Source organism: Misgurnus anguillicaudatus, chromosome 11, assembly GCF_027580225.2.
Source record: "Misgurnus anguillicaudatus chromosome 11, ASM2758022v2, whole genome shotgun sequence".
Lineage (NCBI taxonomy): Eukaryota > Metazoa > Chordata > Actinopteri > Cypriniformes > Cobitidae > Misgurnus > Misgurnus anguillicaudatus.
In genome coordinates this window covers 37,101,278-37,117,866 of record NC_073347.2, presented here as the reverse complement: position 1 = coordinate 37,117,866, position 16,589 = coordinate 37,101,278, and the positions used below count along the sequence as shown (strand labels likewise).

At 37.1% G+C, this 16,589-nt stretch overlaps 1 protein-coding gene across 1 annotated transcript in view; it reads right to left on the bottom strand.

The window, feature by feature from the left end:
- Nucleotides 1-16,589, bottom strand: part of eys (eyes shut homolog) — a 255,595-nt gene that overhangs the window by 137,394 nt on the left and 101,612 nt on the right. Inside the window, exon 20 of the mRNA XM_073873603.1 lies at nucleotides 14,606-14,865. Within this exon, the coding sequence (XP_073729704.1) occupies nucleotides 14,606-14,865 (260 nt within the window). The remainder of the gene's footprint in view (nucleotides 1-14,605; nucleotides 14,866-16,589) is intronic.

Below are 16,589 nucleotides of genomic sequence, written 5' to 3'. Positions count from 1 at the left end.
TTAGGTACCCAACCAAGAATAATATGATGTCATCCAACCGCGGGGAAGTACTAAATTGTCACAGTTTTAATGATGTACAGAATGTAATGCCTCAGAAAATACTATCCGCCTGTTTACACAACAGTCGCATAGGCACATATCTGATTTCATTTATATCTGATTTATTTCCAAATATGAATGAGGCCTTAAAATCGATCTCGAAATATCCGAACATGTGTGTTTTTTCCTTGTTTACACAGCCGTAGAACACATCCGATCAGTGCAAAAAAAAAAAGGAATTGGGTCACATTTCACTGACGGTGTAAACGAGGCTTCTGTCATCGCTAGTCGCTGGCAGTGTGCATGCAGCTTTAGGCCAATAGCTCTGGTATAGCCTAAATTAGTTCAAAAAAAAAATTTTCAGTTTAAAATGAACCTAAAAAGTCTTGACAACTGTTAGAAAGCTTCAAGAAATGTAGTTTTCATATTTCAAGGCCATCTGAAGGTAGAAATGATGTAGTGACAGTCATTTTGTTACATGTCACTAACCTCATAGGAATGCATATTACTAAGTATTTTCTGATTGGCCAGTCGGGACATTTGCAGGTTTGTTATTCTCAGATGACAACCGCTCAAAACTAATAACACACAGTAACCCGGATGCTGCAAATCATTTTGACAGCTATATATTTAATATAACACAAAAATTTAATTTAATAACACACAGACTAAAAATGTCTGGGTTATTTTTGACCTATAATGAGAACACACTGCTGGGTTAAAAATGACTCAATGCTGGGTTGTTTTAACCCAACTGCTAGGTTATTATACCCCAGGGTTGCATAACATCAACCCAACATTGGGTCATTTTTAACCCATCATGTGTTCTGTCCAATATTTACCCATTTTGGGTCAAAAATAACCCAGACATTTTGTCTGCATTTGTTTAAAATGAGCTAATGAAACATTTCAAATCAATATTTAATGCTCCTTACCTTACTTATGAAGTTAATAGTCATGTAATAAGTAGGATAATGTGAGCAGGTTGTTATTGTGAAATAAACCCCTTCGGTTTAATGCAAGACCCTGTCAGGTCAGGTCTCATTTCCGTAATAACAACCTGCTGCCTAAACATTATTCCTTACATATTTATAACACTAATATCCTATTATGATTCTACAAAAGTTTTGACAAAGCATAGATCATTGGAAAGCAACAAGAAAGATTTCAAAACCTTTTAGCAGAAGCAATAATGTGTTGACAATAATTTATTAATTTGTGACAAGATTATAGCAAACCAATGACTCATTTGAATCATTTGGATTATTAATGGTAACAAATATAACCATACTGTAAAGTGTACTGCAAAATTTCCTGCGCCCCCTCAGTCATTTCATTCTGCAGCTGGGTCTGCTATTTCTATCGCCTTTGGCAAAGTAGACAGTAAAGCGATGTCCTAAAATGTGGCCTCTCACTAGCTTTTGGCATAACAGATGTTAGAGAATAACATGCGCTTGTTTCCCAATAAATGTTTCCCGGACCTATTGCATTGACATCAAGCCCACAATGTGTGCACTAAACATACAGTGAAGGATTCACAGCGCGCTTATATATGCAGCAGAAAGAGAAAAAGCTTGCAGCGTGACTCACTGCACCAGGAGGAAATCTGGAATATAAGCCGCTCTTTCTGATTCACGTCTCTGGGCTGGGGATTCTTTAGAAACCCCCGGTGTTCAGCTATTCTAATGTTTATCGAGTATCATCAAGTTCGCATTTTATAAAGCTTTCACGTTAGGCTTTATGAAAAGAAAATGCCAGCATTGTTGTATCTGGGTCAATATGATGAGATCGTTCTGAACGACTTCAGCGGCCAGACAGAAAGCGTGAAGCAAATCACGTCTACACTCAATATCTATACTGAACGTTGTTTAATATTTTTATCATTTCCTCTGTGAGAGAGTCTGAGAGTGGTACTGGCAGCGGGCCAATACAAAGCTGCCTTTCAAGTCTCTATGAAGTCAGAACTTCTAGTTCCTGTCTTCACCATCACATTGTTCCAACCCCGTAAGCGTTGATAACGGGGACCATTTCCCAATGAAATTACTTTGTCATAAAAAGATTAAAACAACAAAAGGATGTACCTGCCGCCACACGCAAACCTACATTTGCACGTAATTTTTTGCAATGCATTGCAATATGGGAGCTGAGATATAATCTTGCGGTGGAGCAGATAAAGTTAACTGCAGAGGGAAGCGGTTTACCGACTGGTTTGAATGGAACACAATCTCAATCTAATGCTGACGGGAGTGCAAAACCGCTATGTAAGGAGAAGTAATGAAAAGTAGGAAAGAAAAGGAAAGACAGCAAAAAATCTTTAAAAAACAAAAGCTTTTCTTCTGCATGTACAATAATTTGTCCATACGTTTGCCCAAAATGTATTGCATGCAAACTGCATGCATTGACTTAGCGGTTGATTACACCAAACGCATTTATTGCAGTGTGAGGTGCCTTTTTTAATGGTTTCTATAGATGGTTTCTTTGGACGCACGTGTGGTGAACTTCTGGTTTCAGTTTTTTTTTAACCCTAGAGAGAACCCACAGGTCAAATTTGGCCAATGTTAATTGATGCTAAGAGAATGGTTCTTGAGTTATCCAGGGTTAATGGTCTGACTAGTTGCTAAACTAAACTCTTGAACAAATACCTCGTCAAAAATAACAAATGTTTTGGTTTCCTATGTAATCTACGTATTGTTTATTTTGCTTGTTATATAAATAAACTACGTTTAAAGTACTTTGTTGTTATTTATTTTTAGCGCAGTTTACCGGAAGTTACGGGTTGACCACAAAAGCCGCTTGTTTATGTTGTTACTGCTGAAACCATCTATAAACAGTGAGCGTTTTTTGCACACTGTTTATGTGCACTGAGCGCCTCACGTTTAGCTGCCTGCTACTCATCGCATTTTTCGCAGGAGCGTTCTGAGCGCCCGAACTCTGTGCGAAACATCGCCCGACATCATTCGTGTTTTTGCCATTGTTCAATTAAATGAGGGGAGAGGTGAGCCGTCTACTGGCATAACAAAAATTTAAGTTGCTTAGACAGTTAAAGGTATAGCGGAAGATTTTCATTTTCCGGGTGGATCACCTCTATTATTGGTCATCCCAGATGTCAATCATTTTGATTATATGTTGACGTATAACTGTCGTAAGTGCTTGCCTCTACACTCTAAGAAAGGATGTGTTAATTTTAACACATTGTTTTGTGTTAAACTATTTAACACATTATGTGTTATTTTAACACATTGTGTGTCATTTCGTGTAGATTGTGAGCTTAAATCAATGAAATGGACAACACAAGATGTGTTAAAACAACACAAAGTGTGTTATTCCAAAAATAACACAGAGATGTATTAAGTTAAGGACAACACACTAGATGTGTTGTCCTTAACTAGACACAAGATGTGTTAATTTAACACATTCATTTTAAGAGTGTAGGTTCACTTTCTGCACACTTTCACGTGTATGTGTGTTGTGCTACGGTTTCAACCATTCATTGAAGGTCGCGTTCTCACTGTGTTTTTTTTTCAAAATGTCTGAGGGTCGCAAGAGAAAAAGTGTCTACGTATTGTATGACAAGAAGAGAAAGGACTATAAAGAAAGAAACAAGACCAGAGTGTTTATGGGAGACTATTTCACACGCTGGCGTGAGCTAAAAGGACAGGTTGGGCTTCCCACGCGAAGTACCTACTGGAAAGGTACATTTTGTCATGCTATTTGGAGAAATCCATTTAAAATCACTGCTAGTAAAAGTTGATGTAAGCTATGATTAGCGATGCTAGCCCTGGCACGACAGAAACTTGTAAACAGAGCGAAGAGAAGAACTGAGCTCCTGCATGCTCTCTCTCTCTGTCTCGTGCACGCGTTTAACAGGCGTTCCCTCTCGGGAGGAGGGAGAGTGTTGCGTGTGCATTTTTTAAAAATATGGAGGGGCGGTTCTTTTAAATAATTCGGGAAAATCATCCGCTATACCTTTAAAAGCTAACCAAAGTTTCAAAAGCACTCACGCTTGAATATTTGATTGACAGGACAGCAGCATAGCAATTAGGGTTGGGAGATAAATCGCCTGCGATTCTGGTTTCAGGATTAGTAGTAAATCGCTTCACCTGCTTTCAGATTTACTACACGAGCCGTATTTCACAGAGAAGCTTACATTATCGGAGTCGATTTTCCTCAATTATGAACGCGATTTTGCCAAGCTTCTCTTTGAAATACGGCTCTGTGTAGTAAATGCCGCTCCATTTAAAAGCAGGTGAATGTGATTTACAACTAATCACCAAATTGGCTTTACTGATGAGACATGCATGAGAATCGCAAGCGATTTATCGGCCACCCCTGATAGCAAATATAAAAAACACAGCGCACTGCTCTTTTTTAACCAATAAACCGATAACCAATAAAGGCGGTCCGTTCCTCCTTGCGTTTTTAAAATGCTTTCTGTGTGATCGCCTGCTTACAGAGGTGCACGATACGATTTTTATCCCATCATTGGGTCAAAAAGAGACAAACTCAGCTGTGGGGTAAATTAACCCAGAAAATGTTTATATTTGACTCAACAACTGGTTATAACAAACCAACTTTTTTGGGATGAAACAACCCAGCATAGCTTAAATTACAACCCAGTGGATTGGTTTTATCTGTTTGACCCTATGCTTGACTGAAATGAACGCTGCATTTTTTTATAAGTGTAAGAGCATGTGTTACAGTGAACAACATACATAAGTGTAGTTTCACCTCTGTGTGTCAATGCTACACTAAATTAAACTTTCACACTATACACTACACACATTAAACAGTTAACTTAAACAGCTTTAAGTCATTGTTATGTGAAAACATCTGTTCACTTAGAAATATCCTGACATATTCCTTGTGTGATTAAATATTTTGACTACACATTGTAAATTCTTATTAACAACATGTAAAAGTTAGAAACTTGTTGTGTCTCAGCTTTCCCTGTCAGTTTTTGACACACAGTCTGAGGCTCCAGAGGTCTCATTGTAGTCCAAAACCCCAGAGCACTGATCCTGCGCTAGCCCAGTCTATAATCCAGCCCTGAGGGCATGTGAAATGTTAATGCAACACTCTCAAAGTTTCTCTCAATGTACAGATTTGGATAAGTAAAAAAGCAACAAAAAATACTACTAAAATATCTCACTGTAGAGTCTCACACAAATAAATCATTTTTGTGACTGTGTTTAAGTCATTTATTATGCTATTATGTGGACTTTATATGCAGACTGGACTGCTTTTATTGCAATATCTATTGCAACTTTAAAACATTAAAAATCATAATAAAACATGATTACATTTTAAAATAGGTGCAATTATGTACGGAACTAATTGCAAGCATTAGTTATACTTATTTATATCAGAATAAACTGCAAAGTGGATTAGAAAACTTCAATAGTCTTACTATATACAGGGTTCCCACACCTTAGTTACTGTAACTTCAAATTCAAGGACCTTTCAAAGACTTCCCAGGTGCAATACCCTCAAATTCAAGGACTAAATGTGGGGACACATTTCAAGTGAGAGCAAGGTTACATATCGTGTTACCTTTTAAGATACATTGTTACAGTTCCCTTTCGAGGGAACTCGCGTTGCGTCACTGCGGTGACACTTTGGGGATGCCTCCAGGAGTAAGTGTGTCTAAATGTGTATATCAAATTCAACCAATGGTGAGGCTTAACGACAAAGACAGGGTGACGCGGGAGCCAGGAAGTATATTGCTATCTGAAATTTTTTTCAAAGACGGCGTTACAGGGACGCAGGAAGTATGACAAGAGAGACGCAGCGTCTCGTTCCCCTCTTAGAGAACAACAGTTACATACGTAACCAGAGACGTTTTCATGTTTCAACCAACTATGCAAAAAGCATTTTGGTATGAATCAACATTCGCATACAGAAAATAAACATTTAAAGCGAACAGTTTAGCTTAACAAGTCTAGAATTTGTATGATATTATCCTACACTACACAGGGAATAATATGATTTTTTTTTTTTCAGAAAACTTCTTGCATAAAATATATTCAAGCACTTTCAATGACCTGTATCTATGTATGCATATTTTCAAAAACTTCCATTTAAAATGACAAGGTGATGGAAATCAAAAGATAAGGACCAATGTCTCTGTTCTTCATCATCATAGGGCTCAGTCTCTCTCTCTCTCTCTCTCTCTCTCTCTGTCTTTCTGTCTCTTCCTCTGTCTCTGTCTCTCTCGGTCTCTCTCTCTCGGTCTCTCTCTCTCGATCTCTCTCTCTCTCTCTCTCTCTGGGTTTCTCTCTCTCAGTGCCCTCGGGTGAGGGGTGTTATTGGCGGTCCTGTTCTTGCTGTACAACATTTAAAAGCAAGCTGCTGTGTAAACACAAAAGGTTTGTGCCTGCTCAGCTGAACAAGAGGAAGGGTGTGATCTGGTGGCTCTGTGCCTGTATCTCAATAAATGTTGCATGAAAGCGTCATTTGCATGGAGAGATGCATGCTGTTTTCTGTCAGCTCCTATCTCCCTGCCTCAGCCGGGGTCCCGCTTCATTACCGTGTTACACACTTGTGTCAAATAACCAACCAGCCAATTTATAGAGTAATTCAGTTTAAGCTGTAAATAAGGAGGATAAAAGCAAGCCTACAGTGTTGAATTCTCCCAAGAATGCATCAAAATAACAAAATAACGGTTGTGTAACTGGTTTGCTGTTCATAAGGCGTCAGAAAGTGGGCAAAGAATAAATGAAATATTTTATTAAAAATAAATATTATGTCATTTACTTATGCTCATGTTGTGTCAGCCTTTGATTTTCTGGGGAACACCAAACAAGTACTTCAAGTTTTAAGAATGTACCAATTTCTTATATAACAAAAGTTCATAATAATTAATTAAATAAATAAATCAATAATGCGACTATCAAATGTCAGTCCCCTTTTAATCTTTATTATTTATTTAATTTTTTCGACACGTCAAGTTTGGATACGTTATGTGTGAGAACCAACTGTGTTTGACGTCAGCAAAATCAGACCTGCAAGGTGTCTAAAAAAACATAAAAATCAACTTTGATCGACAGCGAGTGTATAAGAATTGTGAGCTCTTTCTGAGTGAGAAATTTTTCAGTGAACATTTTAACCTGTTGCTAACACAAAGCTATCATACGGCCTCAAAAGATTATACTTATTAATACTGTATTTACTGTATATATTTACATTTACAACATTGCATTATAGGAGCGTTTGCAGGGATTGCAATGTACTGGAGGTAATTTTGGATAAAAGCACCTGCCAAATGCATACAGTAAATGTGCAGATACTCCTATAATAGTCTGCATAGAAGCTTGTTATTGTACCAGATTTTCTTTATGTTTAATACAGCATATCTCACCAAATGAGTAAATTCTGACAACCATTTAATTTTTAGATAAACTATTTCTTTAATGTTGAGTATACAAATGAGGTGTAAAGGTATACTACATGATATTTGTATAAAAAAGAAACCAAGGTTAAAAATACAGCGGCTTAGGAGGTAGATGTCATGTCTTTGGAAATTCTGGGTGCGTTCTTAAACCATGGCTTGTGCAATAATATACAGTGTATCTGCCAGGCAACTCATGTACTAAGATATGAAGTGTGGGCGCTGTGAACGGCTGTGAGTCAGTGTGTGTGTAGATAAAGAAAGATAGAGAAAGAGAGAGAGAGAGAGAGTAAAAATGAGGTGGCATGTGAGCCTACGCACTCCAGTTTAGTAATGTATTCAGCAGTAGATGCTAATTTCCTATTTTTCTCCCCAGAAAAATCATTCAGTGGATTGCCAAAGCGATCTATTTATATCCTTCCCCAACATTCTTTTCATTTTCTCCCTGATAGCGTTACACCGTACTACAAAATAAAAAAAACCTCACTGGCCGGACTTTATTCATTCATGATTCCCACAGCTGGAGATTTGATGCTAGGTCTGTCTGATTGTGCTCCATTGTAAAAGCATTGTATGAGCCAAGCAGAGGTCATGGGTTTAATTCCTTAATATTGAAAAAAATACATGTATGGACTTAATGCACTCAAGCCACTTAAACCATCTGCTAAAGAAACAAAATATGTAGAATATGACTCTAGTATAGGCCTATATTTCCTTCTTTTTCCAAGTAATAAGTCAGATTTTTCATTTTATACAGTAATTTCACAAAACTGGTGGGTAGAGGACTAGAGATGTGTACTTTGATAGGTAAAAAACTTAAGAAGGGGAACCTCGGGGGGCAATTTTAACACAAAATTGAAAGATCTTACAGTGTCTTACTGTATATTTAAGCCTTTGAAACCCAGCTAACATCTATTTTGTCTCCAGGTTGTTGGTTATTGGTGGTATTGTAGGGGAGACCGGGGTTGGTTGTCACAATTTTTACTCATGCTTGAATTGCTCATCTTTAAAAAATCTTTCAGAAGTTATTCCTACATGAATTCCTACATTGGGGTCTTGGCTTTAAATGCGTATACTTTTTACTTTTCGAATGTATTGTAACAGGAAGTAATTAACCATCAAAGACACTCTGACACAATGTGACAACCAACCCCATCACAGGGTTGGTTGTCACAGGGTATGGGGTTGGTTGTCCCTATAGTGATTCAATAGGATTTCAATGATAAATTGGGATCTGAAAAGATAATGTGTAACTTTTTCGTTTTTTAAGCTAGAAACGGCAAATAAGTTTTAATATGAATCCACCCCTATGATAGTTGTTATTAATGCCCCTTATGTTTAAACAATGAGATTAAAGGTGGTGATCAGTTACTTGAATAGGCTTTATGCCCAGCTGCACTATGAACTTCAGCCAGCTCCTTGTTTCCTGTCTGCCATTATTGGACAAACTGATTAATCCAGGTGTGTCTGATTATTGTTGTTGTGACTACTGAGGTCAGGCACACCTGGATTAATCAGTTTGTCCAATAATGGCAGACAGGAAACAAGAAGCCGGCCGAAGTTCAGGAAGTAGTGCAGCTGGGCATAAAGCCCATTGTCTTCTGTGTTGAGAAATAAAATAAAAAAAAATTAGTGTTAAAACCTCTTTATTTAATGCTTTATTTTATTTTACCAGCAAACAAAAACAAACAAACAATCAGACAAACAGTCTTAAAATGTCCAATATTCTTATGTGACAACCAACCCCGCAAGCTATGTGCAACCATCCCCAACTGACTTCTTGACAAACATGATAAGTAGCTGCCACACGGCTTTAACTTGATCGCTAAAAAATGATTCAAAATAAAGCTACTACTTTTAGCTTTTTAATGAGTGTTTTGTTTTTGAATGACTAATATCCTACAAGATCTCAACACAAAAATAACACCAACATGAACATTTACTCTGACCCATAAAAATAAAAAATTGTCTTCTCACCTCAATGTTTTGTGTCTGCTCAGCAAAATTTCAAGTGCAACTGAGTAAGCTATTAAAGGCTAACAAATTGATATCAACTTGTACCACAGTGCCATGTAGTATGTCTGGAATAAGCAGTGTGACAACCAACCCGTGAGACAACCAGCCCCGGTCTCCCCTATTGTAGCGGCCGTACAACATTTGATCATGTCTGTGAGGTCAAGAGCAATAGTAACATCAGCTATGTATAAATATTGCATGGCTTGAATTAAAATTGAACAACTGTATTTTTAAATGTGCAGTGAATATTATTTCATCCCTAGAGGTTTTGACTTATAGTCTGATTAATACATTTTAATAATAGGATTTAATACTGTAGTTTTTATTGCAATGTAGGTACCTCATAGACTTTGCATAAAACAAATTATCCCTGAAAGCAAGAAGAATTAGCATATTAAAGATGAAAACTATTCTGTAATATTCCTTTGAATGAATTCAAAAGTATAATTTTAAAGTGTGCACTTATTTAAGATTCAATGGGTTTAAATCAGATCACAGTTTCCACAGTTACCGCTCTGCCATCTTGTATTACTGATTATACAACAGTTCTTTCTGGTTCTCGAATCTGATTGGCTAAGAGCTATGCGATATTGTGCTGATATCGGCACTGTAACCGCTTCACCTTTCATATCATTCCGCCACCTAGTGAATGGAGGTCCTAAGCAGGCTCATCTCTGAATGGAAAAACACAGACGCCCTGTTTTGAATCACTCTCCGTGCGTCTCATTAGTTTACTAGCTCATAAATCAGTCTGTAAATCCCCAATCGGAAGTTATTATTCCGTCAAAGATCAGCGCTATTGGATGTTACGTTACAGTTAATGGGAGTAATGTCTTGTCACATCGTGTGGACGATTAACACTTGGAAAGAGGAATATAAACACTCGTTTTTTTTCTGGAGCTATATTTCTTATCAGAACGCGAAAACACCGTGGAACTGCAGGTAAGCACCGCAGCTTTTAAATGTGGACATTGATCATTTACTTTATCGTGACGTGACTATTAAAACATGTTATGAGATATCGCCACTGATATAACGTTATTTATAAGCAGCATGCAAAAACATCTCTCTGACACTTATAAAAAACGAGTGCTCGTATCACGTTAAGAATAAATGAGAAAGCAATAGTAACGTTATACAAGTAGTTTTATTAACTTTTACCTCGCGCCAAAACAATAACAACACAAAAGACACTAAATATGAATTAAAAAACAAGTACTAGTTTGATCATGACACCAAATACTGCTGATTTGATCTCATTTTGATGATCATAAACAAACAAGGCCAACATGAGAGCCAGGGTATTTCTGTCAGAGATGTAGCCCAGAGAGGGCGGTGGTCAGCGGGGCGAGTGAACACTGACGTCCGCTCATGCTTTGGTTCTCATTCGTACCGAATCTCACTAAGCAAACGTTCAAACAGGCGCTATCTTTACTAATCGACTGCAGATTTAAATATAATACATATACATTCTCAACTGAACTAATCTTAAAACTACACTTTGTGACCAAGAAACGGTAATATAAAGTAACGGCTTTTACGTCCATTGAGTTGTTATGAGCTTCAAAGCAGCCGAAAGTTTTACCTGTCATTCTGGCCGCCCTCAAATCCGTGGCGGAAGAAGTAGTTCTCAAACAAAGAGGCTTTTAAAATAACTCCGTTGTTGTTTTCTAGTTTTCGTTTTTCAAACGTGTGCCGTCGAACTGTTGTATAAAAGCAATATCGCTCTCGGAGTCGTGTGATATAGCTCTATATCATCACGGCTGTGATTGCCTATGGCCTCGTGCCTCTGGCCTATCACAGCCGTGATGATATAGAGCTATATCACACTCCTACTCGAGCGATATTGCTTAAATATAAAAGTCCCTTTAGAGAAGTTGTGATATTGGATGGCCATGTTTGCAAAACCTTCAGGTAGTTATTTCAGCTACGCAACTACTTGAAATGAGGAAAGACAGCTGTAAAATTGCATGCTTAATCACAATTAAAAAATATATTTCCTACCAACAATGAAACATAAAATCAACTGTACCATAACTTTTGTTCGTTAAGCTCAAATTGTTTTTTTTTTGTTTTTTTGTTAAGTGATCTCCATGTATTTTAATAAATTAATATATTGTTTGTGGAAGTTTTAGGACCATAACATATTTAATTATTGCGTTTGGTCCGATTGGCATGATATGTTGAAATTGATTACGATTTTTAACGTTTTCTGTGAATCATGTGTCAACGCTCGAAACGTTCAATTTGCGTCACGACATTCGCTTGTACCGCGCCGCAGGATGCCTATTCGCATCTATGCCCTGACTTAATATGTAAATCACTCACACTTGACGCCTCTTTACAAATCTAGCACTTTCTTTACTAAATGACTGTTCTCATTACAAATCTATATATATATATATATATATATATAAAAAAAGTTTATGAATGATTTAAAGGGGACATGTAATGTCGGAAGGGGATCTTATTATAATATTACCGCCCCTTAACTGCACTAACCAACCACGGCACTGCCATTTAGTACAGAGATCAGCATTTTAAAGGACACACCCAAAAACACCACATTTATGCTCACACCTACAAAATGACAATTTGAACATGTTATAATAAATTATCTGTGGGGTAATTTGAGTTAAAACTTCACATACGGACTTGGGGGACACCAAAGATTTAACATCTTAAAGTCTTGTGACATGTCCCCTTTAAGCATTATTTGGCTCACATGGTGATGTTATTTGCAATTCGGCCCTTAACCTAAAATGAGTTTGACACCCCTGCGTTAGAGCCTGGATTTCACAGGCAGGGTCACATTCTGATGCGTTTTTGGCAACAGCCACTAGGTGGCGTTTCAGTAGCGCGGCCACCATTTTGGAATGAAAATTCTCACAGCCAATTCATTCTCAGCGAATCTCACAGCCAAATCAAAAGCGCAATAGTAAGTTTCTTAAATAAAAATTTTGTTCACTTGCTACACAAAATGCTGTATTGTCTGTATTGTACATATGTGTTGAGTTGTTGTTGTCATCAGTTGTGGAATCCAATCATTAAATAGATACACATTTGAGGTAGTTTTTTTCTTGCTTTATAATATGCTACTTTACACATTTACTATTATTATTAGTTACCAACTCCACTAGGTATGAAATAGATTTTGTACATATTAATCTCCTGGATCCCGCTACAAACATGATAAACTTATAGAACATGATGCATTGCTCTGTCTGTTATCCTATAATTGCACTTTTGGATGGTGGCTGTTTTTTTTTGTACTTAATCCATTTCGAGCAATTCTGATGTATATGTGTGTATATGTGTATGCATATGGAGCCAAAATATGTGTGGATGAGTTTATGTTGGTATGTTTGTATGTAAAATTAGCCTATATAAAGTGGAAGACTTGTCTAAATATCTGAAAATAAGCTGTAAAAAGGGAGTATTGATCACTGGTCTGATTGTATGTTATTCTGTGTTATCATCATTCAGTTTGAATTTGATCTTTTAATGTACAAAGCCATCACTTCTAGTTGACTCCCGAGTCGCTTTCATTCCAAAATGGCGGATTCGCAGGGCTGCTGCTGGGTGCTGGTGTTGCAATGGAATGTTCTATTGACTTTCACTTCTTGTCAATATAAGTTCTTTGGTATTAATGCTGATAACCAACCAGTTACTAAAGTGCTACTATTATTCTTATTAACTCACCAAAGTATTTAAAGTGAAAAGGATACATAAAAAAATCAATTTTTACCACTTTAAATGTTGATTTTAAATTCACTATTGTATAATATATTATTGTACTACAGTCCATACACAGTATTTCTTTTAATTGAATTACAATTACTTCTGTTGTAATTGCTGGAAAATAAAAGTAATCCCTTACTTTACTTTTTCAAGGAAACAGTAATTAAATTACAGTAACTAATTACTTAGTAACTAGTTACACCCAACACTGTAGTATATACCTTTGCTTCTTGTGTTTCTGGTCGGTTATTTTATGTTTGACACTAATGTTACCTAAATTGCCTGCTCCTGTTCCCCAAATTCTTTGGATTCTTCTGTTGAAAATTAAATGCATGTAAATTTATAGACGTGCACTTGAATCATGTCTCTTTGCCTTTAGCTTTGGCATACATTAGGTCATTAAAATATCTTTACAGGTGTGTGGTCACCATTATTACATTATTGACACACACACACACACACACACACAGTTCAGTACACACATTACCAACACCTATTTGGTGTTCAGCAACTTGAGCCGCCCGATCACTATAAAGCACATAGCAGATATTAGAAATGAAGGAAAGATACCCATTTATTCCAATTGCCAACCCAATCTCAAGGCCAGCCGTGGTATAGTCACAAAATATTCTATTTATTTATTTGTGTCCATGGAGCCGATTTTCAGCTTTTTTTGTGTCCATAGCACTTTTTGTGTAATTTTATGTATTATTTTCTTATTTTTGTTCCTTTTCTGCCATTGTTGCTTGGGGTTAGAATGACTTTCTTTTACATTTCAGACATCCTAAACCTAACCCCAACTTTAACCCCAAGCGAAAATTGTTTACAAATTCGAAAGAAAAACATGTAAAAACCAAAACATAAAATTACACCTTAACCCATACCCCAATTCTAACCCCAAACCCCAATCATTAATGATTTAAAAATAGAAAGAACAATACAATACAATACATAAAATTACATGGAAATCATGCTAGGGACATGAAAAAGACATTGGTGCTCAATACCCCCCCCCCCCCCAAAATTCATGTCCAAGAACACGAATAAATAAATCAAATATTTTGTGACGAAATGTTGGAGTAGCACATGCTGCTCAGCAAAGCCCATCTAATTTAAAGGGGTTGAACACGGTCATTTAAAAAACATTTGTAGTGCAAAAAACCTTGACTAACTTTGTAATTGGAAAACATAAAAAAGATTTAAATTGTGAGCCATGTAATTATGTTATCTTTTAAAACCACCATAAGGCAAAACAGAACTGCAAAGTGCTTTATGATATGGTGAGGATTTTATAAAATGCTGGTATTTCATAATAAAATCCTTGCCAATACAAGTGCAAAAGCCTGATAAAAGAGAGACAGAGATGTCATCCAAAGTGGGACGGATCAACAGGAAGGATGCAGTTAAGTTGCTATATCTCACCGGCTGGACAAACACAGAGAACGGTTCTGTCTGAGCGCCCACGGCAGGCCGAGTCGTGCTGGCAGGGGTTACGGTGCGGGTCGCAGGGGTCATAGCGATGTTCGCAGAGGGAGCCGGTAAAGAAAGGAGGGCAGGTGCAGGAGAACTCCTCTGGGATGTCAGACTCCAGACAATGTGCCCCGTTGAGGCAGGGAGAGGATGCACACTCCTTTATATCCTCACCGCAGTCCACACCTGACCAGCCACGCGGGCATCTGCACCTGTGAGACAGAATCAATGTTAAGTCAGAGCCTTTGGATTTCTCCTGTGATGCTGAGAAAAATCTTAGTGTACTCTCGGTATCTTGGTCTTGAAAATCTCTGACTGAATGCCAGTTATAATTGCTAATGCAAAATATGCAAAGTTTGAACAATTATAACGTTTATTGCCTGGCGGGTGTTAGAGAAATATAGCTGCAGATAATATAGGCAGGAAACAGTATGTGACAAAAGAATATTTACAATACTTCTACACACATTCATAGTATATAAATGTACTTAGTTTGAGCTTGTTAAGTATTTACTTAAAGGCAGGGTATCTGATTTGATCCAGAAACATTTTTAGTTATGCTGGTTAAAAGTCTCATCACATCCTGATAGCAATCATTATGTTAAGTTCTTTAAATGTATTTGTATAAATATATGTCATCTGTGAAAGGCGAAGGACCAAAAAATGTTCAACAAATCATTGAACTCGGATCAAACGCAATAATTGGACGCATGTGTTTTTCTCTTCTCTTCTGTGACATGTTTTGCAAGCCTTGTTCACGCAGCCATCATGCGTCATCAGCGCGTTTACATGCGCTTACCTCCTGTATGTAAACAGAGCCAAACAATCTTTCCTGCTGAGTTGACAACCTGCACATGAGCCACAAAACAAAAGACATCTTCGAAACAACAACAACAAAAATGAGACAACAGTAGGTGGCACTAAATGCACTATTCAGGTTGCACCTCTCCAACAGAATAAGAACAACAACAACACACTGTCACATGACACTTTACAATCAACATACCCCTTAGAAAAATTAACCATGCTTTAATAACTGCAAAAGTGTAGTAACCAATGCTGTGTCCAAAACTGCTCTCTTGTTCACTATATGAGGAAGAAGTGAACGAAAACAAGTGAGCGTTTTGGTACACTGACATAATTAACATGCATCAGAGAACTGTCGCAGAGATTTGTCATAAACCTTTTCACCTGTGTGGCTTTATGGATTGTACTGTGAAATGGTTAAGTTTACTTTCTTACTGTTTGTCAGATTTGTCATCTTTATTGTATTAGTTGATCATCAGTTGATCTGCTTGTCATATTTATTTACTATTATGTTTATTTATTATATTTAAAAAACATATGCATTATATTTTCCAAAATGGCGGAAATATAATGCACTATTTAGGAGATAGGGAGCGGTTGCAGACACAGCACAAGTTTTTGTCATATTGATACCATTTGTAAAACCATGGCTTTATTACAAAACAACATGGTTAACTCTTTCCCTGCCTAAGAGAAAACACATCCCTGCCAATGACGAGTTTTTCCGCCAATCCATAATGCCGCTGTTATCCAGCAGATGGTGCTCTTACGCAACTTATAAATCCCAGAAGTATTCCCTTAGGGCAAACAGCTCAAAGCTGTGTATGTTTTGATCATCGCTCTGAATCTGATCTTTATCAGAAGTCTTGCAATTATCTCAGCTTTTTGCTAAAAAACTATTTTTGAAGAAATCTACCCATATATGAGAGGTGATAAAAAGATAACAAATGAAGGAAGGATGAAACTTTTTTGTTGTTGTTTGAAAGCAGAGGGTCTGTTCTTTCATTTGATATATTATTTATATGTTAAAGAAAAACATTCTCTGCAAAGCATTAAACTTTTGTGAAAATAATGAAAAATGCTGGCGCTGGGTGGCAACTTTAAAAAAAAAAAAACGCTGGCGGGAAAA